The sequence below is a fragment of the Thrips palmi genome, unplaced genomic scaffold (genome assembly GCF_012932325.1).
Source record: "Thrips palmi isolate BJ-2018 unplaced genomic scaffold, TpBJ-2018v1 HiC_scaffold_6, whole genome shotgun sequence".
In the NCBI taxonomy this organism is placed as follows: domain Eukaryota; kingdom Metazoa; phylum Arthropoda; class Insecta; order Thysanoptera; family Thripidae; genus Thrips; species Thrips palmi.
In genome coordinates this window covers 1,682,198-1,709,942 of record NW_023144633.1, presented here as the reverse complement: position 1 = coordinate 1,709,942, position 27,745 = coordinate 1,682,198, and the positions used below count along the sequence as shown (strand labels likewise).

Here is a 27,745-nt window from a genome sequence, read left to right as displayed (position 1 = left end):
GCCGCCTCCACCGCGAAGCGCCGAAGCACGCGGGCCGCCAGCGCCAGCCTTGCCGCCGGCAGATAAAACACTCGGCTGCCATGCGCGCCTACCGATCTGCCGGCCGCCGCACGCTCTGTGAGGACGCCAAGTGCACCGGGAAGCACAACCACACCGAGAGGGTGGCCGAACGGGTGGCTCTCAGTGAGACGGGAGTTCGACTTTCGAACCCTCCTGAAAGAGCCGAAAGGAAACCAAGCCTCATTCAGCCCGATTTTCGACCCCAGAAAGCTTCGCTTTACAAGCACTGAATGCGAGAGAGAGAGACAGAGCGACGACAGGGCGAGCGGGGTGCAGTCACGCTTGTCCCGCGGCAGCTCAATGGGAATGGAAACGGCGCTTCCGCTGCTGTTGTTGTCACTTTAAGGCCTTTAGGGTCAGTGGCTGTTGAGCGATTCCGCTACCCGTGCGAGAGAGACAGAGCGACGTTCGCGCTGGAATCTGCAAGGTTTATCCGGCGCGTCCACAGCCTGTCTCTCTCCCGCTCGGAATCAGTCGGGCGCCACGCGGGTTGCCTGTATTGTCCGTCGTCACGCTACGAGAACACACACAGGGCGACGGGGAACTCGCGTTCACAGTGTATTCTTTGACAAAACCGAGGCGCGGCTAGGAGTAGCTGAGCTTCATGTTGAGGCAGGCGAACTCCTTGGACTGCTCGTCCCACGCCTCCAGCTTGCCTGACCAGATGGCCTCCCGGTTGATGGTGGAGCTGGTCGCGCTGAACAGGGAGAGGAAGTGCGACATCTCCACCGACGCGTTCCGGAAGTGGTACAGCTTCTGCGAGAGGAGACTCTGCTTGGAGCACGCTGGCGCACAGTGGATTTGCCAGAAGACCGGTGGAGGCGGCCAAAATCCCGGACGCGTTTTGAGCTCCAGAGTCGCTAAATGGGACTCGAACCGAACGTGTAACCCCACCAATGGATTGCTCTCCGAACGAGGAATCCATTGATGGGGGTCACACGCTCGATTCGAGTCCCGTTTAGCGACTCTGGAGCTCAAAACGCGTCCGGGATTTTGGCCGCCTCCACCGGTCTTCTGGCTGAAACCCTCACACTGTCCCGGCTCGGCTTCCACTTCCGACCTTGTCGAGCGGGCACTGGAACGGGGGCTGCGCCCCTGAGAACAGCGGCGACCAGAAGGCGAAGCGGTCCGCCACGATGGCGCACACGCCCGCCGTGAAGCGCATCGTGTAGAAGTGCTTGCAGGGCTTGCCGGCCAGGCACTGCACCAGCTTCAGCGACGCCTGCAACCGCCAAACCAACAGCAAAGCTTCTCATTTGCACCCGACTCGAGTGGCGAGGGTTGGCAGTCTTAGCGAGTCCCAACCTTGGATATGGTGGCCACGGGCTTGGGCATCACGACGTCGAACCAAGCCTGGTAGTTGTTCCCCCAGCGGACGATGCTGAAGTTGTGCACGCTGACGGACTCCTGCTGCACCACCTCGGGGCAGACCTTGAGCTCCAGCGGCTTTATCTCAAAGACGTGCGCCTGCTTCTCGGGTCCCTGGGCAGAGCAGAGTGCAGTGGATGAGACAGCGCCGAGCCGTGCATCAAACTGACGTCACCTCGGCGTAGCAATTTTTTCTGAAATCGGTCATTTTGTTCAGGTCGAGCTGACGTCATTTTGACTTTCCCGGCGCTGGACACACTGGCAAACGGAAAGCCCTTTACTTGGGTGCCACACGCCGATCCGAACAGGGCGGCCAGGAGCGTCCAGAGCGCGGCCACCATGTGCAGGCGGTGCAGGCGGTGTGGGCCGTCTTCGGTCGCTGCAGGCGTTCGACCAGGTCGACGAGGTCCTGGTGGAGGCCGAGGTTCGGGCCGAGGCCCCGCATGCCGTGGTGGTGGCCCTGGTGGCGCTGGCGGCCTCGGTGGCGTCGGTGGCACTGGTGGCCGTGGTGGCGAGGCGCGCGCCCACCTCGGCGGCTGCTGCTGCTGGAGGTGGTGAGCTCGCCAGGACTGGCGGTGTGGCATGCTCCACTGCACCGCTCCATCTGTCTGGACCGCGGCAACGCCCGCCAGCCCCGCCAGCCCCGCCAGCCCCGCCAGCCCGCCAGCCCACAGTGCCCGCAATGCTCGCACGCAAACTCCTCTGATGACTGGAGAGGAGAAGGAACGCCGAAAATCGCCGCCCACAAAATTTTAAACAGTTTGAACACTAAGGCGTAAAAAACAACAACAACAAAAACAACCAAGCCTGTAGGTGCAGATTTGACATCCGCTGTGATGGGGGAATCACTGTCCGATAGTGGAACGTAGTGAGGTGGACCCACTATGAGGAGACCAGTAGAAGATCTTCTATGTTTACTATCAGATAACAGATTCCCCATATCGTTCAGAGGATCTTTTTTTTCTCTCAAAAGGTCCACTACGGTCTACTATCAGACATTGGATTCGTAATCACACATCCTGCGTCATAGAGGATTCGAAATCTGCGTCGACATCCGTAGTTTTTTTTTTCATCTGGGGCCTCTTTACGTTTGTTTGACTCATCGTGGGAGCGAACTTTGACAAACCGGGCAGCTGATTTTGATTTCAGTAAGTGCCCCGACGCTTTCGACTCTTTCTCTCCTCACTCGTTCGAGTTCTGGACAGTGTGCCTAATATCCGACTTGGCCGGGCCGCGGGCCGTCCGTGCCGACCGCTTGGGCGGCTTGGGCGTTGTCGGCGATCTCGGTGTCTTTGTCGCTCCCGAGGGCCGCGTCGCCAGAGAGTGCGAGGGAGAAGGCGGATCAGATCTGGTCGCTAGCGCCGCTAGCGCCGCTAGCGTGCGGCACCGTCATTTCGCCGTGCACGTTCGCGTTTGCATGAGCGATTCCCTCGACGAGATGTGTGCCCAACGACAACAGCTTCAATGATTGAACAAAAAATGTCTCGGGAATAAAAAAAGAAGAGCGAACGAAGCGAGGGGCGCGCCCTCGTGCGCCGTGACAAACAGCTCGATGATTTTTGTAGAATCGCATTGATTTTACTAAAAAAAAGTTTTCTTTAAAATCTCTAAAAAAAAAAGTCAACACGTCCAAAATCGTTGTGACTTAAATTTTTTTCTTTAGGTTTGACCCGCTGCGGTGGTTCCGGGTTTTCGAGGCCCCTGCCGTACTTGTGCACGCACACGCACGAGCTGGCCGACGCCCGCCACGGCCTGCCACGTGCCTCAACACGTGCCCCTCGACAAGGGTGGCGTGCGCGGCGAGACGAGACGGCCACCTGTTCAGGCTTGACCCTGACGAGGGCTGGGCCAGGCTAGGCCCTTGAAGGCCGTGAAGGCCAGGGCGCGGGCCGGGCCACCTTGCATACGCCTGCACGGCCTGCACCCCGTCTCGGGAGGAGGGCGGAGGGGGCGGCGGAGATTTGGCGGAGTGCTGGGTGCGGCCGGTCGGCCTGCCGCTTGCCGCGGCGCTTGGCTGACGTGACGTCCTGCGGGGGCGGCCGGGCGGCCGGGCGATGAGGTCCGCGACGGCCGGCAACGCGTCACCCGCGCTAACAGACTTACAGGAAGCCCTGCAGGGGCGCGCTACGCCACGCCGGGGCACCGCCACCGACCCGGGGACCCGCAGGGGCTGAAGCGGGCCGAAGTGGCCGCGCTACGTGGCTGCGGCCTGAATGGCGACCAGGACGGCCGGGCACAGGCGCGGGCAGGGTGGGCGGCGCGGGGGCAGCGAAGCCCATATAAGGGGGCGGCGCCACCTGCGGAGGCCAGTCCGTCGGAGTGTGTTGTGCAACGGGGAACGGCAGTGACAGTGCCAACATGGTGGTCAACTTCAAGGTGTTCAAGAAGTGCTCCCCGAACGGCAAGGTGACGCTGTACCTGGGCAAGCGCGACTTCGTCGACCACATCTCGGGCGTCGAACCCATAGGTAAACACGGACCGTCTCCGCGAGCGCGGGTCGCGGGTCCTTGAGCGCGTCGTGTGGCTGCCGCAGATGGCGTGGTGACGGTGGACCCGGAGTACCTGCAGGGCCGCAAGGTGTTCGGCCAGGTGGTGTGCTCCTTCCGCTACGGCCGCGAGCAGGACGAGGTCATGGGGCTCAACTTCCAGAAGGACCTGTTCCTCGCGTCCGAGCAGGTGTACCCGCCGCCCGAGAAGCTGGACAGGAACAACACGCGACTGCAGGTGGGTGGAGGGAGGTGGAGTGGAGCGCCTGACGAACGCAGCGTAGGCCAGCCCGCCGAACACGCGTGGCGTGGCAATGCCTACCTCCCAGGCGCTTCTCACGCTTCCCCTCTTACCGCCGCAGGAGCGACTGCTGAAGAAGCTGGGCCCCAACGCCGTGCCCTTCGCCTTCAACGTCCCCGCCAGCGCGCCGGCCTCGGTGATGCTGCAGCCGGGCGCGGAGGACGAGGGCGAGCCGTGCGGCGTGCAGTACTACGTCAAGATCTTCGTCGGCGAGACGGAGACGGACCGCAGCCATCGAAGGTGCGCTCTCTCTCTCTCTCGCTGTCTTTCGAGCGCGTGGGACACTGCAGTCCGCGTCACCGCTGGGTTTCTGTGAGTGCAGGAGCAGCGTGGCCATGGGCATCAGGAAGGTGCAGTACGCCCCCTCCAAGCAGGGCCGGCAGCCCTGCACCGTGGTGCGCAAGGACTTCATGATGAGCCCCGGCGAGATGGAGCTCGAGGTGACCCTGGACAAGCAGCTGTACCACCACGGCGAGAAGATCGCCGTCAACATCTGCATCCGCAACAACAGCAACAAGGTCGTGAAGAAGATCAAGGCCATGGTGCAGCAGGGCGTCGATGTGGTGCTGTTCCAGAACGGCCAGTACCGCTCGTCCATCGCGTCCATGGAGACTCAGTCAGTGTTTCAAGTTCGCCCTTAACCAGTTTTAGCGTGTGTCGGACGATGACGCCTTGGTTGTTCTGCAGGGAGGGCTGCCCCATCCAGCCTGGGTCGTGCCTGCAGAAGGTCCTCTACCTCACCCCCACGCTCAGCTCCAACAAGGACCGGCGCGGCATCGCCCTGGACGGACAGATCAAGAGGGAGGACACCAACCTCGCGTCCTCCACACTGTAAGTCGTTGAAACACGTTCGGCAAATGTCCGGTCCGGAAGGAGGGACTTTCAAATTTGTTCGTTCCGACTCAGGCTCGCCTCGCCGGACCAACGCGATGCGTTCGGCATAGTCGTGTCGTACTCCGTCAAGGTGAAGCTGTTCCTTGGCGCTCTGGGAGGAGAGCTCACCGCAGAGTTGCCATTCGTGCTCATGCACCCCAAGGTAAGTTATTCCACGATTTTTTTCAATTCTCCAGCTCCAATTTACGCTAAAACTTCATGCTACGTGGCTGTTCTTGAGCCATAAATTGATGGTGCTGTCTCATTTTCCTTTCCAGCCCTCGAAGGTGAGACTGGTGCACGCGGACAGCCAAGCCGACGTCGAGTGTTTCCGCCAAGACACCGTCGACTGCGCGGATGTGGAATTTGCGGTTCAGGCGTGTTAATGTTTAAATCTCATCATTTATGGCCTCGATTGACTTACTCCAATTGCAAAGAGTGCCACAAAATTGAATTCACACTTTATATTTTTGCTACATGTACAATGTAAGGTAATGCATCTTTGAATTTTGGAGGAATTTTGAAAATAATGGATAGGGTTTGTATTTTAATATGTATTTTTGGCAGACTGTGCATTGAAGAGTTCCGCAATGTGGGATTGAAATAAAAATATTAAGTAAAATTGTTTTGGCAAAATCAAATTTATTTGATTTCATGTTAATGTACCTATAAATTATCACAATATGTTCCAAAATGAGCCATTATGAACTACTTGAAGCCAAAAGGCAATCATCTAACAGCTTCATTTTGTCTTTGCTGACAATGTCAAACTTAAAACAAGTTATTCAGAAACAGTGTTCAGGTCTTCTTTAACATATCCATCTCCCACTTCACTGGCCGGACCACTGGTGGAAAGCGGTACAGGGGCTCTGAAAAAGAAGGAAACAAATAAAACAAGAGGAATTGTATGCAAAGAAATAAGACTAATTTTTGGTTGGAAACATACCCAGTAAGGTCATATCTAATTGATTTGTTGAATTGGAGCTGATACTTGATGCGAGCATGTTAGATGTTGCATTGGGTCCAAATGCCTGCTGAGAATTGTAGCCAAGACTCAAAGAAGGCAACCAAATTTTATTGAAGCTTGATTCCATAGCTTTCAGAGTTTTGGATAGTGAGTTTTGAAGATCTTCTGCAGTACTATCATCTCCAAAATCCACAAGAGTATTGCTCAAGGAACTAACCTCCTCTTTAGGACAGAAAGAAAATCACTTGGTATCATTCAAATAATCCTTGTGAGAGTTACTGGGAGTACTTCAGTTTCTTATCATACCTCTCAAAGAAAATGATGAGGAAATACATTGATGTAAAGCATACAAAAGAGCCAACTCTTCATGAGGGTTTCCCTTCTTCAGACTCAGGATTTTACGTTCATGCTTTCTGCGGTTTTTGCTTGATCTGTTACTTCCAGATGACAGGCTAGGGCAGGAGGAATAAAATCAATAAGTGGCACTGATATATTCAGAAATTCCTCCTTAAAACCTGTGTTACAGGGCTCTTAAAATTTGCTTACCTTGAAGAGCCTTTAGACGACAGAGAACTGCCTGTCACACTACTTGTGTCAGACAGCAAATCACTTTCACCATAGCCATCAACATCACCATCTGAAAATGCCAATTTATATTAGTTCAGAAAATTGAGCAAAAATTAAAATTTAACAAGCAGCACACAGAATGTCACCTTGAGCCTCCAGTCTCTCGCGGGCAAGCTGTTTCTCTCTCCTCAATTCCACAAGTCTGGAGTAGTGGGTATTAAACAGATCAGCAGCGTTTTTAACTTGGGTAGAAAGTGTCTCCGCGTACTCCAAAGCTGACGGATGGATGACAGTTTCTGTAAGATAGATTAAATATTAGGTACTTCATAGAACAGAAAAGAAAAAAAGAAAAAAGAAAAAAAGAACTCAAAACAGAGCATACCCAAGCAACTCAGTTGGAATGTGGTTGCAATTCTTTGAGCTTCAGGCCAGAGATGGCCAAGGCAAAGTGCTTTCACAGCCTCCAATGGTTGCTGTAAATATGTATGATAAATAATTGCTGCCTCTTCAAACTGGCAAGCTCCTTGAAGAGCAGTTGCGAGATCACCGAGTAGCTCTTTAAGGTCTTCATCACTAAAACAAATTATACAATGAAAGGATATAAATTACTTTTGTATTTAAGGTCAAAAACGGGAAAAAAATACAATTTTTTGACAAACATGATTTTAGCGGCAGTAGCATCTTGAATACAATTTCTCCAAGCTAAGGCCTTCTGATGTGACAACATAGCATTGAAGAAATCACCAGCTCTTCGGTACATGACTGCTGCCTCTTTGTACAGACGTTGAGATGCTAGCTTATCTGCATAAGCTGATGCAATCATTTTAAACCTGTTTTACAATCAAGGAATGTAATTTTAGAAGAAGAAATGTAAGCAAGTAAATGAAAATGAAGTAATAAATTGACAAACATTATACCTTTCATCTGAATTTGGCAAAGCTCGTAGTGCTTCTCTGAACAATCCTTGGTTCACAACAAATTGAAGCAACTCATCAGTATGATCATCTGGACATTGAATGAGATTTAATAAGGCTGATCCCCATTTTCGCAGGTGTTTGTCTACGCTGTAGCGTTGATAATTAGGTTCCATTTCACGTAATTTGTTGAGAAAGGCCAAATATTCCTTGGGATCCTTCTGAGACTTTGAAGCAACAAGGACAACCAGATTGAAGTCATACATGCCCAAGGCTGCATCCATCAACTGGTTCACATCCCGCAGATACAACAAATGTCGTAATGCTGAAGTCCAAGGCACAGCTCCCTCAGCTTTATCCTCTGACTCTTTCAAGGTCTTAATTAATGTCAAAGCTGATTCTAGTCCACCAGGCGTACTTTTCAGGACTAATGCAGTAAGAATCGGGAGAGTCAACTTGGCTGATTCTGAATCATCCATTTTTTTTACAGATGCCAGGAATGCATCACAAACTGTGTTGATTTTATCAGGAAGTGATGCTGATCGAACATCAGGATAATGAGCTTTGTACATTGTAGTTGTACAGTCTTCGTCCTGCAGCTCAGCAAGGAAGAGACACAGCCATTGAGGATTGGTGACACGTTTAACAAACATATCAATATTTTGAAGGAATAGATCTGCATCATGATCGACAAATAAATTCAAATTGATTCTTTGTTTGCGGGCCAAGTCAAAGGCTTCAAAATAGGATTGGGAGTTTAACAAAATGGCTAATTGGCAAAGAGACAGTGCTCTTGGTTCAATGCACTCAAGATTACCACGAGGCATCTGCAGAATAACTCGATTTCCATCAGGAACAACAACAACTAAACGTGATCCTCTCTCAACTTTCCTTTCAGCAACACCGTAACTGTAATATAAATACAAAAAAGAAAGCTTTAATTTATAACTGTAGATATTTTTTTTAAAAGCTCTAAATTTAGAGTTAAATAATCAACTATTTACCTCACTATCTCTGCACTTGATTTTGACAAAGATAAAATTGATGCTCTTTTTAGAGGGCAGCAAAACAGTTGTTGCTGAGATGTGGTGAGGAGCAGGAACTGAGAATGCAAGTCGACAGAGGTAACGTTGCTCATCACTAAGTCAGTGTTGGCATAGAGTCGATTATGGTTGGCAAGACCAAGGATAATCTCCTGACCACCATTGGTCTCCTTATCCACTCTACACGCCACCATTTTCACAACAGGATGAGGAAAAGTGAACATTTCCACCAGTGCATCTGAATCGATGGAGTAGCTTAAAACTTTACCGTCTGACAACTGGATGTATGCAATGTTGGTGTCCACACCCATTGCTATTGATTCAACATTGCTCAAGAGAGCAATTTTCTTCCTATTAAATTCAAAGACAAAGTTTCAAAAATTAATCATTTGGGTTTCAGTGATTTTTCAAGTTGGTTAATTATATATTTACACTGTTTACGTACTTCAGAGAAATTCGACCAAACTCTACAGCCCCCAAAGGATCCATTTCAAAAACACACAAATGTGACTGATTATCAAGTGTGGTGCTGCAAAGCATTGAATCACGGGACACCCAAGTCCAATGGTGGAAACAATGACTGGGAATGGTTTGATCACCCTCCCACTCTATCTGGTATGTTCCTAAAAAACAAAACAAAAATAGAAATTAGCCATATGCAAATGCAATGTTAAATTATTCAAATCTATTATTTAAACTTGCCAGCCAGTGTGTGACTTGGGTTTGGTGCTCGAGGTCCCCCAACATAAGAATAGGCAGCAAACAAGCCATTACTCAAGAGGACGCAGAAGTTGTTTGGATTTGAACTTAAGGATTCAACAACTTCTCCAAACCTAAATGTGAAGAAATTGATCAATAGAAACATTTTTCATCACCTTTTAATAATATTCAAAATGTAATATTGAAATACCCTGAGTCTTCTGTGGAGCTTGTATTGAGGTACCGGCATTCAAGTTCTTTTGCAGACGGTACGTGTTGGGGAGCAAATACTACTTCCAAAGCTGGGGCAGCAAGTTTCAGTGTTGTACCACACATGGGAGGTGGTATCACATTATAGCGAAAAGATGTTAGTAACAGAGAATCTGCCAAAAAAAAAAAAAAAAAAAAAAAAAGTTTATATGCAGACAGTTGTACAGCAGAAGAAAAGCTACAGAGTTTGCTAACCAACCTCCATCAATCACTCCAACAAAAGCACCATCAGTGTTGGTCATTCCATTGCTGTGGTCTACTCGCCAAGAGAATTCATAACTAATATATTTGGCTCCCGTGCAAATAATATGTAATCTGTTTCCCGAATCCATATCCCAACGAGCAGCGACAGGGCTGAGCTCAGACTTCAAATCTATTCTTTGCTTCAAGTACCAGTGATAATTGTTAACAGTCCACAGCAGAAGGGTATTCTGCCCAGCTACCAACTGCAAAAGGGAATTATTTCGTGAATTTATACAAAAGATATCATGAGAGACAATGAATGGCATTTGATGCTTACCCCTGCTGGTGGAGGAACTCCCTCTAAAACCTGACACCACACTAGAAGAATGCTCGATTCTGCATTCCATAAAAGTTGGCGAACACGTACAGTGTCCAAAGCAAAGGGAAGAGTGAAATCTCCATGTCTTAAACCATTTTTTTCCAAGAAGCAGACCACATGCTTGTTTGGCATTCTTTGGGTACAAGCCATAAGGTTACCCGAAGGCCTCCAAGATACCACTCCTTCCAAGCCTGCAAAGAAATATGCAACAAATGAAAAATTGAACAAACAAATAAAGAATTATAAAGAGAAAAAAAGATTTTGTTCTAACTGGGGGCTTACCAGGAATGCGCTCACTAGTGTACATCAAATCTCCTTTCCTATCAAATACACGGACAAAGCGCTCGCCCGTCTCTTGATTTACAGAGTTGACAGCAAACAATGAACCATCTCCTCTCCACGTTATTTGAGGAAGTCCTGAGTCAAATTTTGATATTGGCGCAGCTTGGGTCGTTGATTTGGCTAGAGCTGCAGCTTTTCCTTCAGAGCCATGAAACTGGGTCTCCTTCTTCCCCCATCCAACTGTTATAAATCTGTTTTCTCCAAACTCTTTTTGCTGCAAATCTGTTTCATTGATAGGATCGAATGAAGCTGTCATAGTTATAACAGTGTTCTGGGCTGTCACCAGTACCAATACATCTTCGTCTGGACTAGGCTCCATGAGCTGCAGTCCTGATTCAACGAAACCAACACATTCTACTTCCCCAAGTGTCGATGCACTGAGGCTCAACAAGTCTCCTTTGTCGACTGCCAGACAGATGGTATCTGTCACTTGAAAATAACACATTCCCACGATTGTGGGAACAGGTTCTTCATTACTGTAGTACTCAGTTGAGCTGAACAGTTCCACAAGAGTTTCACCCTCGGGTGAATATCTGTACACAGTGCCACAACTTTCCACAAAAACAGCATTCTTAATGTGGTCTATAACTAGCAGTTTCTGGGAGTCTTCGGCAGTGGCGAGCTTCAGCCCAGGGATGGAATACTCCCTATGATTGCTCACAAATAAATTCCTCATCTTGGGTTGAAACAATCAAGTCTTCTTGAATAAACAAGCAAAATAAACTTGAGTTCTAACCCCCGTGAGTCAGGTGTGTTGTGCGGCAGAACAACACCTCGGAGTGCTCCAGGTTTGCGAACGCAGCGGCAAGACACACAACATTTCAGGATCGATTTAAAAAGGTTATTTGCCCTACAAAACAGAGAATAAATCACCATTTTTCCGATGTTGCTTTGGTGAAAACAGTCAGAGAACTTTGCTGTCGCTTGCATCTTTTGATAATTTCCAGAAGTTTGAAAGAAATTTACATTACGCCAAGACACAACATGGACAAACTGATAAATTTTGGTGCTATATCCGGTCGATTTCTCAAAGATTGAGAAGGCGCCGACCGGGTGTTCAAGAAGTTCAGCTGTTTAGTGGGTCTTGTCCTCTGCAGTAAAATGGCTGCTCTAGCACTCGGTTTTAGAAGATCTTTGGCACTTAGTGCCCGAGCTTTCCTAACAGTCGCTCCCAAAGCGGCTGCTAGCTCTATTTCCAACAATCACCTGCACACGAAGCAATGGAATGGCCCACAAACATCTTCCCTTCTCGTGTCAAAGCAGGTGGGTCCATGTCTGCCTCTATTTCCTAACTTTTCGCCTTTATCGGCGTTGTTTTGTATCTTGCTTCAACTCTCTAAGCGTTTACTTATCTTTCTTAGTTGCCATATCTCTCTAGAAATTCGTGCCATTGGCTGGCAAATCTTTTCTTGTCGTATCTTGTGTATTGAAGGTTAGGGATGCTTTGGCACCTTGATGCGGTGCCGTTTACAAAGTTATCAAGTTTCTCATCGCGAGCTGTTGTTTCATTCATTTCTACTTCCTTCTTTATAGAATTTTAAAACGCGAACCACTCAATGTCGTCTATTTTACGCCACTGACGAATTTTGTCTTTGTTTCCCTGCAAGCTCAAGGTACAGCTACTTCAAAATTATTCATCGAAACCCATCTCTATTGATGATCTTCAAGAGAGAGTTTTGACTCTGCTGCGCGCGTTTGACAAGGTCACTGCGGAAAAGGTACACACATAATTTTGTTAATGTCTTTATTTTCATTTGCAGACAACGGCTCTGACTCGATTTTATTCTGGAGCACCACCTTTGACACTGGACCTCATCCGGGATAGAACACTTCTTGTGCTTAAACTTTTTGACAAGATCAATCCTGAAAAGGTAGAGAAATTCTGTATGACGAGCTCGTTGTTTGTTTAATCAATAAGTTTTAAAACATTGATTGATGTGTAAATCTTTAAATGCTTCACGTTTTTTGTTTGTTACAGCTGACTGTGGACTCTCACTTCATTAATGATTTGGGTTTAGACTCCCTGGATCATGTTGAAATTATCATGGCAATTGAGGATGAATTTGGTTTGTATTCAATCAACCCCTTTGAAAATAAATCAATGTAGTGCCACATTGTTAGACCATTTTTTTAACAAATCCTTTTTTCTTTATTTGTAGGTTTTGAAATCCCAGATGGTGATGCCGAGAGGTTAGCCAAACCAGCAGACATTATTCGCTACGTTGCCGATAGAGAAGATATTTATGAATAATGTGTGGTTTTCTCTTAGCATGTTATTGTTAATTGTGTACATAAGTAGTGCTGTTGTGGTGCAATGTTAATGCCTTTGTACATCCCAAAAGTGATGCACTATCAATTGTGGACAAAATGTGATTTTCAAAAGGTCTAGTTCTGTTCAAAAAGAGTAAGTACCCTGTTCACCTTCATTGATTCCTAGCAGACACACATGTTGTAATAAAGATTTCTTTGGAAGTGTATTTTGTTCCTTGGCTTCTACCTGGCATGTCCATACGGTACAGTACTAAGTAAAAACATGTAAAACTTATGTGCTACTCACATTTTGTCTTTATCCGGTCTGCCTTTTTTTTTATATCTATAAAAATTTACCAATAAAATTTGAAAAGAATTGATGAAGTCTTTTTAGCACCTGAACCTTGTATGAATAAAGTAGAACCATGAAGTTTGAAAGCATTTATACAAAGAAACAATCACAGATTAGACAATAAAATTAACAATGATTGGATTGGAATGTCTTTCCAATACTGGGAAACAAAATAAAATTGATATACATACATATAAAAACTACCATTGCCAGATCAAATCCTTACTCATTAAAGAAGATGCTCTTGAACTGACTATCACAGAGTTTCTTAACTTCCTCTGTAAAGAGAAGAGACAAGTGAGATAAAAACAACAAAAAACAAGAAAGAGTGCCTGAAGTATATACTTACCATTAATTTCAATAAGGTTGGCATTTTTGTGGTGGATGACAACATAAAATTCACGTAGATTGGATAACTTTCCCACAACCCAAAAGTCATTCATTGTTTTAACAATTGTTTCACCTGTGGTTGGCTTCCTATAAAGAGAGAAAAAAGTCATAATTCCTACAAAAAATTGATTAAGTAATATCTTCTCTGGAAGAACCAACTTACCTTTCCATAAAATCTGCATTTACATCAGCTAATATTCTAAGAACATCTACAGGTACTGATATGTTACCACTTTTCCTGTTATCTAAATGTATAGTGCTCTTTTGAGCACGGTTTAATTGATTGAAGTACACAAATCTGCACAGGAATCACATTGCTTTTAAGAACCATCTGACAATAAAATCAACACAATTTACCAAAGAATTATAAACTTACTTTGCTCCAGATTCTGCAGATGCAGCACTTGCAACACTGTGATTAAATTGTTCAGCTATTTCTGATCCAAGTGATGTGAGCCTATGACCCAGAAAAATATCTAATCTCTGAAAGAAGTCCATTTCTAGAGAAACTGCCTCTGAAAAATTAACAGAAATTAGACTTAATTTTTTTTAAGGCATTGAGAAATTTGAAACCTTACCATCAATAAAAAGGCAGACAGTTGCATTAAGGGCCCGGTAAATTACAAGATGACAAATCACTGGGCCGTCATCATTCTTTAAGTAGACCTTAGGTATTTTACCAACATCATCGCCTTGCAGATTAGAGGGTCCAGAGACAAACCTGCTGACAACAGCACACAGATTCATAGCGAAACAAGCAACCAACAATCCATTCAGAGAAAAAAATTGATAAAAACTTACCTCCCAAAATGCAGTGCAGAAAAAGCTGCAGATTGACGAGGCATTGGTCCACCTTGCAGTTCTGTCTCCATCTGAGCAGGAAGTAAGCTGGTGATGAGGTAACGATACATTGCTTGCATATCGTCAGGTTCCAAGCCACTCCTAATTTGAAAAGATCGGAAATGAGAAGAATGGATAGTTGGAACGCACACATGAGAGAACAGAAAGTAAAGAAATGAAATTCATACCATACAAGCTGATCATTGTAGAGAAATGCTGTATGCCTTACTTTAGGGAAGGAGCATTCCAGCAAATTAACAAGAGTTTGAACATGAAGAAAGGTCTTTTTATCCAAGGGTAAAAATTGGATACCATGGAATACATCTAAGATATCAGCATGTTGTGGCTTTAACTTTATCAAGTACTGTAAGTGGAAAAATAAAATCGTGCTCATTTAAACAATGGAACAATAAGGAGCAAATTTTGAAACACCAATTATATTTGAAACGAAACATTACCTTAGCAAAGAAGTGGTCCAATTTGTATCTTAGCTTTGTTGGATCTTTTTCAGAGTCTAATATATTACTGAAGCTACCATTGAACAATTGAAAGCTTCTATATGCCTGTTTTAAAACTGCCCAGTAGATATTGTCTTGAACTTCATCACTCTGATACTCAAGGTGGTCAATGCCTTCTTTTGTTTTGGTTGCGGTAGGGACAGTTAGAACCTGAAAAGAGAAAAGACAAACTTATGGCATTAAAAAAAAAATAACTAGAGAGAGCATAAAATCGAGAGATACTTACCAAGACCATCCAAAATCCGTCTTCTGGTTGATAGTAGAGTTGCCTTGTCTTTTGAGTATGCAATGATTCACATTGCTGGTTGCAATTAAATGTTCTGTTTCACAACAAAATTTTACAAAGTTTAGAGAAGATCCTACAGGAGTTAAAACTGCAAGTCCACAAAGGATTTACTCACTCTGTGAATTTAATTATGGCCTCTGTGAGTCCCACGTTTTTAATTTGCGAATCCAAATCTGTTTTCGTAGGATAATAGTAGAGGATTTTCTGCGCCTCCTGCAACCAAATGCCAGAAATTGAATTAACGTTTAAATAGGTCATAATTTCGGTTAAAAAATCTGGTAGACTGAAAGTAGACTTTTCTGTAATAAATTTAGAAGATTAGCTTCAGCAATAAATCAACAAACACTAACCTCCCCCTCCTTCTGACCATAGCTCGAGTTGTAGATGTAAAAATACTTGAGAGACAGGGGAGAGTCATGTGCCATACTTCAGTTCCTTGCGTAGCTGTTGAAAATATCACCAAATAAGGAACCCCGTTAAGAGTACCCGTCAACAGCCCCTAAATAAATAACGGGAGACATCTAGTTTGACAGCCGACTCTCTCAATTTTCTTCTGCTTTATTTTTTATGACAGTGTCTTTGTATGAAAAATAAATGCAAACAGCTGAGAGATGAGAAATTTAGTATTGCACAACTTGTTGTTTTTGCTTTCTGCTGTTGTTACTCAGTTGAGGCTTTTTGAAAAAAGTGTTGTATCTTGCACCACGAATTCTGTCAAGTATTAGCAGTTCAACAAGATGACATCAGGTTTTAGTGGAGTGCTTCAGTTGACTGACCTTGATGATTTTATCACACCATCCCAGGTATGATGTTTTTGCATATAAGGTTACTTGACATTTGTTCATTTATTTGGTTTTTTACTAAGCATGTTTTGTTTGTTTCAGGAATGCATCAAACCAGTCGTGGTTGAAAAAACCCCATCAGCAACGGGAGCAAAAATAAAAATCCAGGACGATGGATCATATGTTCAAATGAACGATGTAGGTTTCGAGTCACTTCCTAACGGTGGTGAATAGTCGCTGCTTCAATCAAAGATTTGTGTTCCTGTTGTCTCGTTGTCAAGCTGGACTAATAATACTTGCATTTTAGGTGGGACAAGCACAGAAGTTGCAGAGAGTCGACATTACGTTAAGTGACTGCCTTGCCTGTAGTGGGTGTATCACTTCAGCCGAAAGTGTTCTAATTACTCAACAAAGTCAAGATGAGATGTTAAGAGTTTTCGAAAACAACAAAAAGCTGAAAGAGGTTTGGGATTTTATTTAGATGACCTTTTTCTCATTTCAATCTTGTCGTATCTTGTCTAATTTTTACACATTCATGATGTGTCTTTTCTTTTTCAGGCTGGCAATGCCAGTGAAGCCAAACTTATAGTGGTGTCAATATCTGTGCAGCCAGTCTTGTCCTTGGCTGCTCGCTTTGGTCTTGCACCTCAGGATGCCTTTTCTAAGCTGTCAGGTAATTATATTTCTTGAATGATGAATTTTCATGATATAAATTGATACTTGCTTGTAAGTAATTATGTCAATGTTGCCCTTTCAGGCTACCTCAAAAGTATTGGAGCAGATATTGTTCTAGACATGACACTGTCTGAAGATTTATCTCTTCTTGAAAGCGAAAATGAATTTCTAGAGCGATTCAGGTCAAAGCTTGATGGCTCTAAAGCAATTTTGCCAATGTTAACTTCTTCATGCCCTGGTAAGACATTGGCTAACAACAGCTTTCTTCTTGAAAATATAAAAGGTTTTTGTATTCAATCTTGTTTTCTTTCGTTCTCAAAGGCTGGGTTTGCTATGCAGAAAAAACACATGGATCATTTATTCTGCCTTACATCAGTTCAACTAAGTCACCTCAACAAATTCAAGGCACATTGGTCAAGCAATATTTAGCAAACACCAAAGGCTATCGAGCAGCACAAATCTACCATGTTACAGTCGAGCCGTGTTATGACAAGAAACTTGAGGCAAGCCGCAGTGACTTTTTCAGTCAGACCGAAGATAGTCATGATGTCGATTGTGTAATAACCTCCCGTGAGTATATTGAAACTTGCATAGTTGTTATACAGTAGTTTTCACATCATTTTCTACACTCTTTCTATACACTCTATTTTGTTTCTATTGGTACAGTTGAATTGGAGCAAATGCTCACATCCCAGAATTTGTCTTTGGCTGAGGTTCCTCCATCAGACATAGATTTTCCATGGCTGGAAGGCTCAAGTTGTGTTGAGCAGGCACCGTATCGTGGAACTCTTGTTAGACACAGGGGAACAGGCTCTGGTGGATATGCTGATCATGTGATGGCTGTTGCCGCACAGGAACTGTTCCAAGAAAGTGATGCACAGTTCAACTTCAAAGTTCTTAGGTCTGCTGCTTCTTACTCTATTGTCATTTGAAAGTATCACCCTTTTTGGATTTTGACACTAATTTTAAGATTTTTCTCTCCAAATCAGGAATTCAGATTTTCGAGAGGCCATTTTGGAGAAAGATGGGCAGGTAGTGCTAAGATTTGCTGTAGCTAATGGATTCCGTAATATTCAAAACTTGGTGCAGAAATTGAAAAGAGGAAAATGTCCCTATGATTTTGTAGAGATTATGGCTTGCCCTTCAGGTCAGATGGCTGATTTTTTAGTTCTTTTTTAAACCTTGGCTGTTAATGTTTTGTTTCATATTGATGGAAATTTTTTGCAGGTTGTCTTAATGGAGGAGCTCAAGTGAGACCTCAGGAAGGTGGTCTTCAAAAGGAACTGACAGCTCACCTTGAAAACTTGTATGAGGGGCTGGCTTCTCACAACCCAAAATCAAATCCACTCGTACAAGAAATATACAGTTGGCTGGGGGGTGCAGGCAGTGATAAGACTGTAGCAAATCTTCATACCAGTTATCACGCAGTTGAGAAAATGAATACAGCCCTCAATATCAAGTGGTAGCAATATTGGGAAAGATTATTTTTATCACTGTTTCTAATTATTATGGGAGGGTAGAAATAGCTGTGAAGCATGAATTTTGGAAATAAATTTATTACATATAGGCAGTGTCATTCCAGGTTTTTAAGTTCATGTCTCTTCTTGATGACAAAAAACCCACATAGAAAATAAATAAAAATATTTACAAAAATTACAAAGCTGTTCATTTTTCCCAGCTTTTCAGAAAAAAAAAATACCAATAATAATACTGTCAATAGTAACTTACTTCATGAGATGAAATTGGCCTTGAGCATTACACTTCTGACAAAACACCTGATTTGATGTTAAATTTTAACACATTCCCAACTGAATCTATTGTGAAAACAGAACTTACATTTGGATACATAAAGTGTTCTGGTATGCAAAATTTTGGGACTCCACTGTTTTGATTGAATCTCCAGTGGAGAATTGACTTGGCATTTTCGGCTCTCAGATCCACTACCCGCAAACCATGCGTTGAAAATATGCATCTGTGAATCAAACAACAAAATTGAGGCAGTCCATCAATCAGCATTGGAATGGATGAAAGGAACTCAAAGGTTACCTGGATCTGTCACATGAGATGCCACTGATGTTTTCCTCATTTGCATTTGGGTTTATCCACCTGAAACAAATTTCAAAAGAATCAATTACTGCGTTTTTTTCTCCCTTCTCCATCTCTCTAAAAAAAATAAAAATAATTGTAATCAATGAAAACAAGGAGGGTCTTACTTGTCGTAAGCTAAAAGTGCCAAACAGCTTTGAGGCCAAAATGATGCATTATCTTGGCTGTCAAAAGTTGGCTCAGGTATGCAGACTTCATGAAGAAATTGAAAATTAGCTGTGTTGTTGGGGTGAAGGTTCTTGGACTGCATGGTGTTTAAATTGAAAGCTGCTGCCTGAAGTGGGTCATTTGAAGGTGAACGTAAAGCTAAGACCTTACGACGGAGTAGTGGTTTGTGGTCAGAAACACTCCAGTCAACTTTCAGTTCTTTTACTAGCTGTGTAGCATGTATGTTACTTGGTTTGCTTGGATCTTCTACTCCTATAAGCTGTGTATTAGTCATGCCTTCATTTTCGGCAGTTAGGAACATTTGATGAATGAAGTGGTATTCTGTACCCATAATGCCATGAATTGTATGGCCAAGACCAAAAATATGACCCATCTCATGACAAGTAGCACCAAGAGTAGAAGCATAGCAGCCTCCATAAGTTCCTCTGTAAAAGTAAGAAGTTTTAAAATTATTTCACAAAATCAGTTGACTTATTTATTTTTAAATGAATGAAAATGTTCAAAACTGACCGATAATTGCTGTCATCCATAAACAGGGTTTTGTCAACTTTGGTGTTATTTATAAGCCGTGGTTCTACTTCATCTACTGTAGTTGCCCAGGTATGTAAGCACCCAGTACCAATCAATGCTAGGCCCCCTCCACCCATGGCCACATAACCATCAGTGCATTTGAGAATGTCGTCATGAGAAGGTCGACTACCCGTGACTGATTGTCCGTTGTAGAAAGTTGAAGACAGAAATGCGACAAACTTGTGCTTCTCATTTCCCAACTGAGAGCTCATTATCTCTCTGGCAAGAGACGCCCACAAGTCCTTCATTGGCTTCGAGTGAGCATCATCAACTGAAATATTACTATAGAATACATTTACATCAGGAACCTTAGGGTTTGTATCCGACTGCAGTTGGAAGGTACATCGGCCAAATCCACCCTGTTTCAGTTTTTCTGCAAATAAAGACTGCACAAGTCGAATTCCTACATCTATCCTGTCACAGGCACTGTCAATTGAATTGTCTTCGTATTCAGGGGCCTGAAAACGTCCGTCATGGCCTTTACATATAACATAAAGTGGTAGCACGCAGAAAGAGGTGTTTCTAGGCTTAAACACCAGAGTGAATTCTGTTAAAAATGAACAGTATTTGATTGAGAATGTATTAACACCTTTCTCTAATCTTAAAATGAATTTGAAATAACAGGTTTTTGAAACATAGTGAATTGTTGTATTGGGAGCACACCATGACCTACTGAAACGGTCCACAGTCACAGTCCTTGATTGACAATTGTTACCACAAGATTTCACATTGCCTTCAACAACCACAATAGAATGTGACACTTCTTCATTATTGCAAAAATTTAGGATGTCAATACCATGACTCTCTGCAGAACAGGCCATAGGTTTGCTCTCCATGTCGCCCTGATTGTGACGACTTTACACTGAATAGTACAGAAATAAGTAATGTGAAGCAGTCAATGGCTGGGAGAGAAAGCATAGTTTCCTGAAAATGAAAAACATAATTATTTTATATCTCAGTCCGATAAACTAAAAGACACAAAATAATTAGACCACAGTACTGTCGATCAGATCAAAGCAATGACTACACAATGTGCTGGAAAGCAACTTGCCTTGCCACATATAATAAAATGGGAGGGTAATAAAATCCCTAAAGAATACACTCATCAGGAGTATGATGGGCCTCTGGCATTTTGTTTCACTAACATATTTGCTGATGTTAAGATGTTAAGCTTGTTGTGTTATTGTGTTAGCGGGAGCAGACGACAGCAAAAGCAGACGACTAACCCTACTCCCCTCACGAGACTAGCTCTCGTGTATGAGAAATTTATTGAAACGTAGTTAGAGTCTTTGGCGCTCGGAGTAGCGACGGGAGCGACGGGAGCGGAGGGTGGAATGATGAGTCCCAAATATTCAGTTTCACCGACAAAATGACGCGAATCGACCTCTAAGAGACCATAAGCGATTTTTCAATCCTCTATCGTCTGTTCTTTGTGACCCGCACGGAGGCGGCCCGCTCTCCTTCTGTTCTTCTTCTCGGGTCCGCTAAAAGTCTATTTCACGAACTTTCGCCAAACTTGGTACCATCTCAATCCGTGCCGCTGTCCGGTGAAGCCCTCAAGTCACAGAACCACGCCTACGCCTACGGCCCTCTCCGCAGGACTTGGCCGCCTACCCCAACCTCGGCCTGCCTCGGCCTGCCTCGGCCACCCCGCGGCGGCAGGCGGCACCTCCCCCGCCCCCGCCCTACCCCACTCGCAGCCCCCTCCGCCCTCCGCCTGGCGAGGGGCTTGGCTCCGGGCCGCCGGCGGCGTGAGCGGCGAGCGGCGTGAGCATCCAGTGGGCGGCAGACTGCCTTCCCGTCGAGTCCCCGTCCGCAGCTACGCAACGCCCTCGCCGACGCCCAGCCCCACGTGGCGCCGACCGACGCGGCGTCGCGAACGTCTTGACGCGCAGCGACCGAGCTCCCAGTGTACCCACGTCGACGTGCACCCCACCTCCCTGCAGTGCCTCGTGGAGGCCTGAAGGCCCTGAAGGGGCTGGCGGAGGCCGGGCGCCTGTGGCCGACGCCGTGCTATGCCGCAGACGCCGGCACGCTGATGGCGCTGCAGGCGCTGAAGATGGGACGAGGGGTGCGGCCGGCGCGGCCCTGGCCGGCCAGCGTGCTGCTGCTGGCGGTCGTCTTCGTCACAGGTAGATGAAGCACCAGTTCCCTCGGAGCGCCCCGGCCGGACCGATGTCATTTGCCAGACAGAAAATCAGGCACCGAGTGCGCCGCTACTACTTTTGCACCGATCTACCGTAGCGACGGCAGTTTGTTGAGTCGGCCCGACTGCGTGACGCTGCGTAACAACGTGCGGGCGAGGGACGGCCGTTGCCCGTCTCCAAGAGTCGAGACGTTGGTAACGGAATCACCTGCGTACGACAGGGAGGGATGAATTGCCCGAGTCTCTTTCCCTCTCACTCACATTTTTTGTATATTTTTTTTCTTTTCTTTGTGATGCCAGGCACCACTTCTTGACTGCGTGCTCGGCGGGGTGGAAACCAACACGCATCCCTTGCGCCCCGCTCCGCCAAATCCCCGGCGAGGCCGCGAAAGATCCCCGCGAGACACGCAGTCGCGTCGGCTCCAAATGAGACTCTGATTAAGTTTAAGCCGACCAACAAGGGGAAAGTGACTCCCACAAGTTTATGTCGTCACGGCGGCGGCAAGCGCGAAACGGCGGAGCCGCTAATAACTCGACGCAGAGCAGCAGAGCAAAGCAAAGCCCGGCCAACAACGAGGCGACGGCGGACAAGGACACGGAGCCTCTCTCTCTCTCTCCCCCTCCGCGGTCGGACCGGACCGTCGCACGGCGTCGCACGGCCTAGAGCGTCCCTTCCTTTGGCAGCCGGTTTCACGTGTCTGGCTCGTCGCTCTGTCTCTCTCGCACCTACAAGCGACGCCCACAACTGTCTCTATCGCACCTACAAGCGACGCCCACAACTGTCTCTATCGCACCTACAAGCGACGCCCACAAGTGCGAGAGAGACAGAGCGACGAGAACGACCCTCAGAGTCAGTCTGCTGGCCTCTGGCCTGCCCTTTTTTTTACGGTGTCGTTATGTGCGCGCTGCGTTCATAGAGTTTGGCCGTGGCTTTTTCTCCACGGGAAGGAAGTAACGACCTTCCGACTATTTAGGAATCTCGCGAAAACAGCGCGGGGCTTGGCTTGGCTTGCCCTGGCGCTCCGCCGCGCTCCGCCGCGCTCCGCCGGGCTTATTACGGGTCTTAATGCCATCAAGAGGCAGGCGAACATTACCAACATTACGGGGCTAACGGCGGCAGCACCGTCCCCCGGCCAGCCTCTGTCTCTCTCGCACCTTTCGGGGACGCACCTCGAGTGCGAGAGAGACAGAGCGACGACTCTCGGAGTCAGTCATCAGGCCGGCGGCGGTGGTCGGGCTGCGGGTGCAGCCTGATTCCGCGCTGTCTCTCTCGCGCCCCTGCGCTGCGCGCCTGCAGAGCGAGAGAGACAGCAGGGAGGCTGCGCCCTCTTTTAGGGCCTCGGAAAATAATAATGAGGACAGCCTGCAGCGCGTATTACTTATTTTCGAGACAATGTCGTCCATTATGGAAGTGGGACCCGCTTCCGGGGATGATCCCCACTCGCGTGGCATTCTCTGGGGTAGTTCGGAGGTACGAATGAGGTAGCAACGCTGGCGGGGCGGTGTTGGCAGAGCCAGGGGCAGTGCCGGCGTGTAACCACTCCGACTGCTACCCGGCGCCCTCCGCCGCGCGCCGCACCGCCGCACCGCGGCAGAAGGAGCCTGGATATTAAATCAACAAACTGTTTGATCGGGCTGTTTGCTTCGACATCAGGAGGCCGGAGACTCGGGCCGCAGTCACCTCGCCGGAGAGTGGAGAATGAGGCTGGCGCGGTGGTGGCGGCGGTGCAGCGCGGTGCAGCCCCGATGTGTGGCCGCAACCCGCACGGCGAAGCAGTGTCGTTGCCAACCCTTCCTTCCCTGCTTCGGCTTCGGCCCGCCGTACCCCGCCCTCACCCCCACCCCCCGGCCGGCGCGTTTTGAGCCCAAGCCGCCATATTTCCGTATTTCCGTACTTGCCGGCGCTCCCCTCCCTTTCCACTCCAATCTCCATTCATCTCTGATGTCATGCCGGGGCCGGCGGGGCGGCACTGGGCCCTAACCTTACCAGCACTGGGCAGGCATGTTATTAATTAACAGCAGACAGACTATATTAGGGCCGAGGCCGCCGAGGCCGCCGAGGCACGAGGGGAGCGGCCGTCGCAGTCGGGAGAGTCTTGCGCCATCAAGGCGGTGACGTCCCGTCATCCTCGCGACCCCTCGACCTCGCGGCCCTGCGGCCGTGCAGTCGGCGCCACGGGCCCCCGCCCCCCGCCGCCCCGCCTCCCTCCCGGACGATTTAAACGCGTCCTCCAGCGATAATACGTCGCCTCCGTGGCGGCCTCCACCACGGCCTCCGCCACGGCCTCCACCACGGCCTCCACCACGGCCTCCACCACGGCCTCCACCACGGCCTCCACCACGGCCTCCACCACGGCCTCCACCACGGCCTCCACCACGGCCTCCACCACGGCCTCCACCACGGCCTCCACCACGGCCTCCACCACGGCCTCCACCACGGCCTCCACCACGGCCTCCACCACGGCCTCCACCACGGTCGCCTCGCGGTCGGTCTCCATGACGGTGCATGGCCCGCGTCTGTTTGTCGGGGCCTTGTCCCAGGACGATTAAATCCGGCGTTATTGCCCCAACTCTGGTCTGCGCCCATGCGGCCCATGCCCCTCGGGAGTCCGCCGCCGCCCCCTTCTGAAAGGCCGCCCCCTTGAAAGGCACGGCCAGGGCACCGCCGGGGCACCGCCTTCCCTTCCTTGCCAAGTGAGGACAACCGCAGTGGGAAAAGTTTTTCTTGTGCGCATAGAGGAGCCATCTCGGGCTGTGGAGACGGGCCGCCGGCCGTCGGGGCTTCCCTTCCGTCGATCGGAGGCGCATTCCCCGCTTCTCTCTCTCTTCCTGATCCAGATCCACGCTCACCGCTCACATTGGCGTTCACATCCACGCCCCCTCCACCGCCCCCGTTCGCTTCGCCAGCTTCGCCAGCCCCACTTGAGCCACCGCCTCTGATTCCCTCGCCGCCAAACTTGCGGCTAAGTCTTAAAATCCGCGGTTTACAATGGCACGGCCCGGCCCGGCACGGCGCGGCACGGCGCGGCTAAGTGGGGATGGGGCGGGACGGATGGCTCAGCCAGCAATATTTTCCGGTGAAGTTTGAGCCGGGAGAAACACGGCGTTCCTGGAGCTTGACGGCCGAGGCCGCCGAGCGGAGCGGTGGAGCGGCGCGCCGTTTTTAAGAGCAAACAGAGTTCCGAAATTCCAGTCATTCACGAGGGACGGCGGGCAGCCTGGCGTACAGTCGCGCAACGCCACCGCCTTGTCGAACGTTCTCGCTGCCCGAGGCGCGCGCTGAGAGTCATCTCGCCAGAATCACTCTTCCCGGGCAGTTAGTTGCGCAAAGCTAGCGACGGCCCGGACCGCCGTCCCACCAGAAGGCTGTCTCTCTCGCACCCCGAGGGAAGGCGCCGCGATTGCGAGAGAGACAGAGAGACAGAGACGCAGCCCGCAGTGAGGCCTCGCTCGAATCACATTGGCTCAGGTGCTCTCCCCGGTGCAGCTTCTGATGGCGTCCCGCCGAGCAGAGGACCAGCGGTGTGGGAAGGGGGAGGGGGGGTCGGCTGTTGCGGCGCCACCGGAAGGGAGGGTTGAAGATTAAAGTGGGCCGCAGAGGAGCGGACCGTGCTGGACCAGGCCGGCCGGGCACGCCGATTGCTCCAAATAAATGGCCCACGCGAGAGTGAAAGAGAACACGGTTTCTGGGAATTTGGGTTGAGACGTGCGCGCAGTGCACCCGATGAGCCACTCCCTGGGCTTGTTTACCTCTCCGTTTTTGTTGTCGTGCTTGTTGTTGTTGATGGCTCACGGTGGCCGCTGCTTGCCGCCGGCTCGCAATAAGGCTGTGTGGACCGAGCGGAGCGACAAAAAGGCTCCCAGTTTAAACACCGGGCGGGCGTCGAACCCGGGGCCCCGGACGGGGCTTGGGCGACCATCCAGGTGAGTCCCCATATTTCGCACCCCGTGGGCCAGGGGGCAGCCTGCGCGCGGCGTGGGCGATAGTTGGGTGCCCGGGATTGGAGGAGCGGGGAGGGTGGTGTGCCCCCCACTGATACGACCCCCGGCAGGGCCTGCAGGGCCCAGGCCAGGCCAGACCCGGTCCAGCCGTTAATCCCCACCTCGCCGGCCAGCGGGGCCAGCCAGCGCGGAGCGCCGCGATGCGTAGAACAAGCCGATAACAACCTGAGCGAAAAAAACACGAAAAACTGAGAGAAATCGAAGGGCGAGGTCGACGCGAAGGGCGACTGGGCGGCGCGACGACATCGAGACATCGAACCGCCACGCTGTGGTAACGAGTGGCGCGCCACTTTGCGCCGTCAGTCGTTGCTCGCTTGTCGGATCGCTTGCACCGCGTTCGACGCGTTCGACAACCCCAAGCCCGACCCCGACGAGGGCCCCGCCGATCCAAGAGTCCAATGCTAATGCGCACTAATCCCTCGCGCCTCTCGCCTCTCGGTGCTGCTCCACCTGGGCGCGGCGCGGCACGGCAGCGCGAACGGGCCGAATCCAATCCGAAGAGTGTGCCGTGCCCCCCCCCTCCCCACCCCCCGGCCGTATTAGCTCGCCCACGACCAATCTTCATCGCGCGACGGAATAATTTGATTTCCTTGCCCTGCCCATGCGTTTTGTACTCCGCACACGTCCGCGTCCCTCTCCCTCTCTCTCTCTCCCTCTGCCTCATTACGGCCGCAAAATTATATGGTGCGACAAGGACGGAGGCCCACGTGGGGCCGCGAGGGGAGGGGCCCGCCGCGGCAGGCGTCGTGCCTGCCTGGCTGCCTGGCTGGCAGTCGAACGGCCATAACTCGGGCCTGGCCCGAGGAGCGCGTCAGTCTGTCTCTCTCGCACTCGCGGGGCGTCTCGTGTCGGTGCGAGAGAGACAGAGAGAGGGGCGATTTATTGGCAGCGGCCATTTACGGCGTGGCGGGGCTTCATCCCCGCCTGCAAGGGCCTGCAGCTGCAGGTGCTTGGACCCGCCGCCGCTGCCGCTTGGCGACTCGAGAGCGTGGATCGATCGCGAGGCGCACTCCGCAATCAGTGCTTGGGTCGGGGCGGCCGTTCGATGCCCAAGAGGTCCGCTAGAGCGATGAAATTCCGACGCACGTCCGTGAGTGCCTCTCTCTCTCGCTCAGTGAGTCAGTGAGTGGGAGATGGAGCATGAATGCGAGCTGGAAAGGCTGGATTGACGTGACAAGAGCCATCCCCTGGCTCGCTGATGGCGCAGCAAAAACCAAGTGCGAAACTTTCTCGGAAATTCTCGGCCCCATCTTGCACATAAAGCGTGTAAATCATCGTTCGCGGAGATACGGACTCATAAAATGTTGAATTTCGCAAAGTTACGAATCCCCCGGCGTTGTTTATGCCCCCGAGCTGATGACGAGCGGGTGGGAGGAACGACGGGCCTTGGTCGTCGCCGAGTGCGTCCCAGTGCGGCCCAGCGCCGCCCGGTCGCCTTCTGCAGCTCACCAGCCATTCAGCGACAGTATATTATTTTGGCAGGAACGTCGCGAATTTGCAATGTAAACTGCCGGGGCCAGGGGATGCGGTAAAAATTTACGAGCTGGCACAAATAGGGACACTGGCAGCTTATACGGTTTGGGGCGCGCTCCTGCTCGACGAAAAAAAAAGCACGGAAACCTCACTGAAAAAAAAAAACTGTTAGCAGGAATGGGCTTTTCGGGGCCCCTCGCGAGCTTTCTGAACTCCTCGGCCGGCCCCCAAGACACGAGAAAAAAAAGAGAAAGACGTAGTAGAAGAAAGCCAAGAGTGCGAGACGGCTAGGCGAGCGACAACTCCCAAGTCTGTTTCAGTTTGGCCGTTTGCTTCTACATTTTGCTCACGTTTTGTCGAGGATGCAAGGCGCTGGTGGGTCGCAGGCTTTAGGCTGGCTGCCTGGCTGCCTGCTCGGCCAGTCCGGCGGCTATCTGGCCTCGCTGGCTGCCAGACTCGTCTGGGCGGCCAAGTGCCGCGATGCTGTGCCCGGAAATTGCCCTGTTCCGAGGAAGATGCGTTGGGGCGGCGAAAGCAGTTGGCGGGTGGGGGGAGGGGGAGGGTGGGGGAATAAGTGGGGTTATAGGTTACGTGTGTAGAAAGGAAAGGGGGAGGCGATAGTGGCGGGGTTAAGGGGGTTGTCGTCTGGGCGCGGCGAGGTGGAAGTGGAGGGGGGGGGGGGTGCCGGCTTGACAGGTCTCGGATGAACTGGAGTGGCGCTCTCCGCGGGTCACG

The 27,745-nt window shown here is 49.3% G+C and overlaps 7 protein-coding genes across 9 annotated transcripts; 3 read left to right on the top strand and 4 right to left on the bottom strand.

Moving 5' to 3' along the window:
* Nucleotides 1-139: 139 nt before the first annotated feature.
* Nucleotides 140-1,790, bottom strand: LOC117651487. Its single transcript, XM_034395517.1, has 4 exons — nt 1,710-1,790; nt 1,366-1,542; nt 1,121-1,282; nt 140-816 (listed from the first exon to the last, which is right to left on the bottom strand). Exons 1-4 carry the CDS (start codon nt 1,767-1,769, stop codon nt 646-648), a joined length of 570 nt encoding a protein of 189 aa, XP_034251408.1. The 5' UTR covers nt 1,770-1,790; the 3' UTR covers nt 140-645.
* Nucleotides 1,791-3,732: 1,942 nt separating this feature from the next.
* On the top strand, nt 3,733-5,724 carry LOC117651486 (arrestin homolog). Its single transcript, XM_034395516.1, has 7 exons — nt 3,733-3,895; nt 3,962-4,152; nt 4,277-4,455; nt 4,538-4,831; nt 4,903-5,046; nt 5,122-5,251; nt 5,367-5,724. Exons 1-7 carry the CDS (start codon nt 3,787-3,789, stop codon nt 5,472-5,474), a joined length of 1,155 nt encoding a protein of 384 aa, XP_034251407.1. The 5' UTR covers nt 3,733-3,786; the 3' UTR covers nt 5,475-5,724.
* Nucleotides 5,711-11,246, bottom strand: LOC117651482 (putative elongator complex protein 1). The gene is made up of 15 exons (XM_034395510.1): nt 10,393-11,246; nt 10,069-10,301; nt 9,748-9,994; nt 9,490-9,661; nt 9,282-9,412; nt 9,025-9,202; nt 8,541-8,930; nt 7,540-8,445; nt 7,282-7,452; nt 7,005-7,195; nt 6,769-6,918; nt 6,602-6,692; nt 6,362-6,507; nt 6,035-6,277; nt 5,711-5,957 (listed from the first exon to the last, which is right to left on the bottom strand). Exons 1-15 carry the CDS (start codon nt 11,126-11,128, stop codon nt 5,887-5,889), a joined length of 4,056 nt encoding a protein of 1,351 aa, XP_034251401.1. The 5' UTR covers nt 11,129-11,246; the 3' UTR covers nt 5,711-5,886.
* Nucleotides 11,247-11,474: 228 nt separating this feature from the next.
* LOC117651488 (acyl carrier protein, mitochondrial) lies at nt 11,475-12,929 on the top strand. Of its 2 annotated transcripts, none has more exons than XM_034395519.1 (4): nt 11,475-11,715; nt 12,060-12,170; nt 12,431-12,518; nt 12,612-12,929. In XM_034395519.1, the coding sequence occupies exons 1-4, from the start codon at nt 11,554-11,556 to the stop codon at nt 12,701-12,703; spliced, it is 453 nt and encodes a 150-aa protein (XP_034251410.1). In that variant the 5' UTR covers nt 11,475-11,553; the 3' UTR covers nt 12,704-12,929. The 2 variants fall into 2 exon arrangements, with proteins under 2 accessions (XP_034251410.1, XP_034251409.1); XM_034395518.1 differs by lacking the exon at nt 12,060-12,170 and adding an exon at nt 12,213-12,323 and having other exon boundaries at nt 11,484-11,715.
* Nucleotides 12,930-13,130: 201 nt separating this feature from the next.
* Nucleotides 13,131-15,705, bottom strand: LOC117651485 (vacuolar fusion protein CCZ1 homolog). 2 transcript variants are annotated; one of them, XM_034395514.1, is made up of 11 exons: nt 15,439-15,705; nt 15,204-15,301; nt 15,029-15,122; nt 14,743-14,952; nt 14,473-14,648; nt 14,246-14,386; nt 14,023-14,168; nt 13,821-13,959; nt 13,608-13,742; nt 13,404-13,531; nt 13,131-13,332 (listed from the first exon to the last, which is right to left on the bottom strand). In XM_034395514.1, exons 1-11 carry the CDS (start codon nt 15,511-15,513, stop codon nt 13,277-13,279), a joined length of 1,398 nt encoding a protein of 465 aa, XP_034251405.1. In that variant the 5' UTR covers nt 15,514-15,705; the 3' UTR covers nt 13,131-13,276. The 2 variants fall into 2 exon arrangements, with proteins under 2 accessions (XP_034251405.1, XP_034251406.1); XM_034395515.1 differs by having other exon boundaries at nt 14,023-14,165; nt 15,439-15,698.
* On the top strand, nt 15,696-18,121 carry LOC117651484 (probable cytosolic Fe-S cluster assembly factor GI11683). Its single transcript, XM_034395512.1, has 9 exons — nt 15,696-15,891; nt 15,973-16,068; nt 16,178-16,333; nt 16,429-16,543; nt 16,628-16,783; nt 16,867-17,115; nt 17,212-17,446; nt 17,535-17,692; nt 17,773-18,121. Exons 1-9 carry the CDS (start codon nt 15,826-15,828, stop codon nt 18,009-18,011), a joined length of 1,470 nt encoding a protein of 489 aa, XP_034251403.1. The 5' UTR covers nt 15,696-15,825; the 3' UTR covers nt 18,012-18,121.
* A 153-nt stretch (nt 18,122-18,274) lies between these two features.
* On the bottom strand, nt 18,275-20,639 carry LOC117651483 (putative zinc metalloproteinase YIL108W). Its single transcript, XM_034395511.1, has 5 exons — nt 20,441-20,639; nt 19,330-20,313; nt 18,759-19,244; nt 18,592-18,651; nt 18,275-18,517 (listed from the first exon to the last, which is right to left on the bottom strand). The coding sequence occupies exons 2-5, from the start codon at nt 20,223-20,225 to the stop codon at nt 18,301-18,303; spliced, it is 1,659 nt and encodes a 552-aa protein (XP_034251402.1). The 5' UTR covers nt 20,226-20,313; nt 20,441-20,639; the 3' UTR covers nt 18,275-18,300.
* Nucleotides 20,640-27,745: the final 7,106 nt, after the last annotated feature.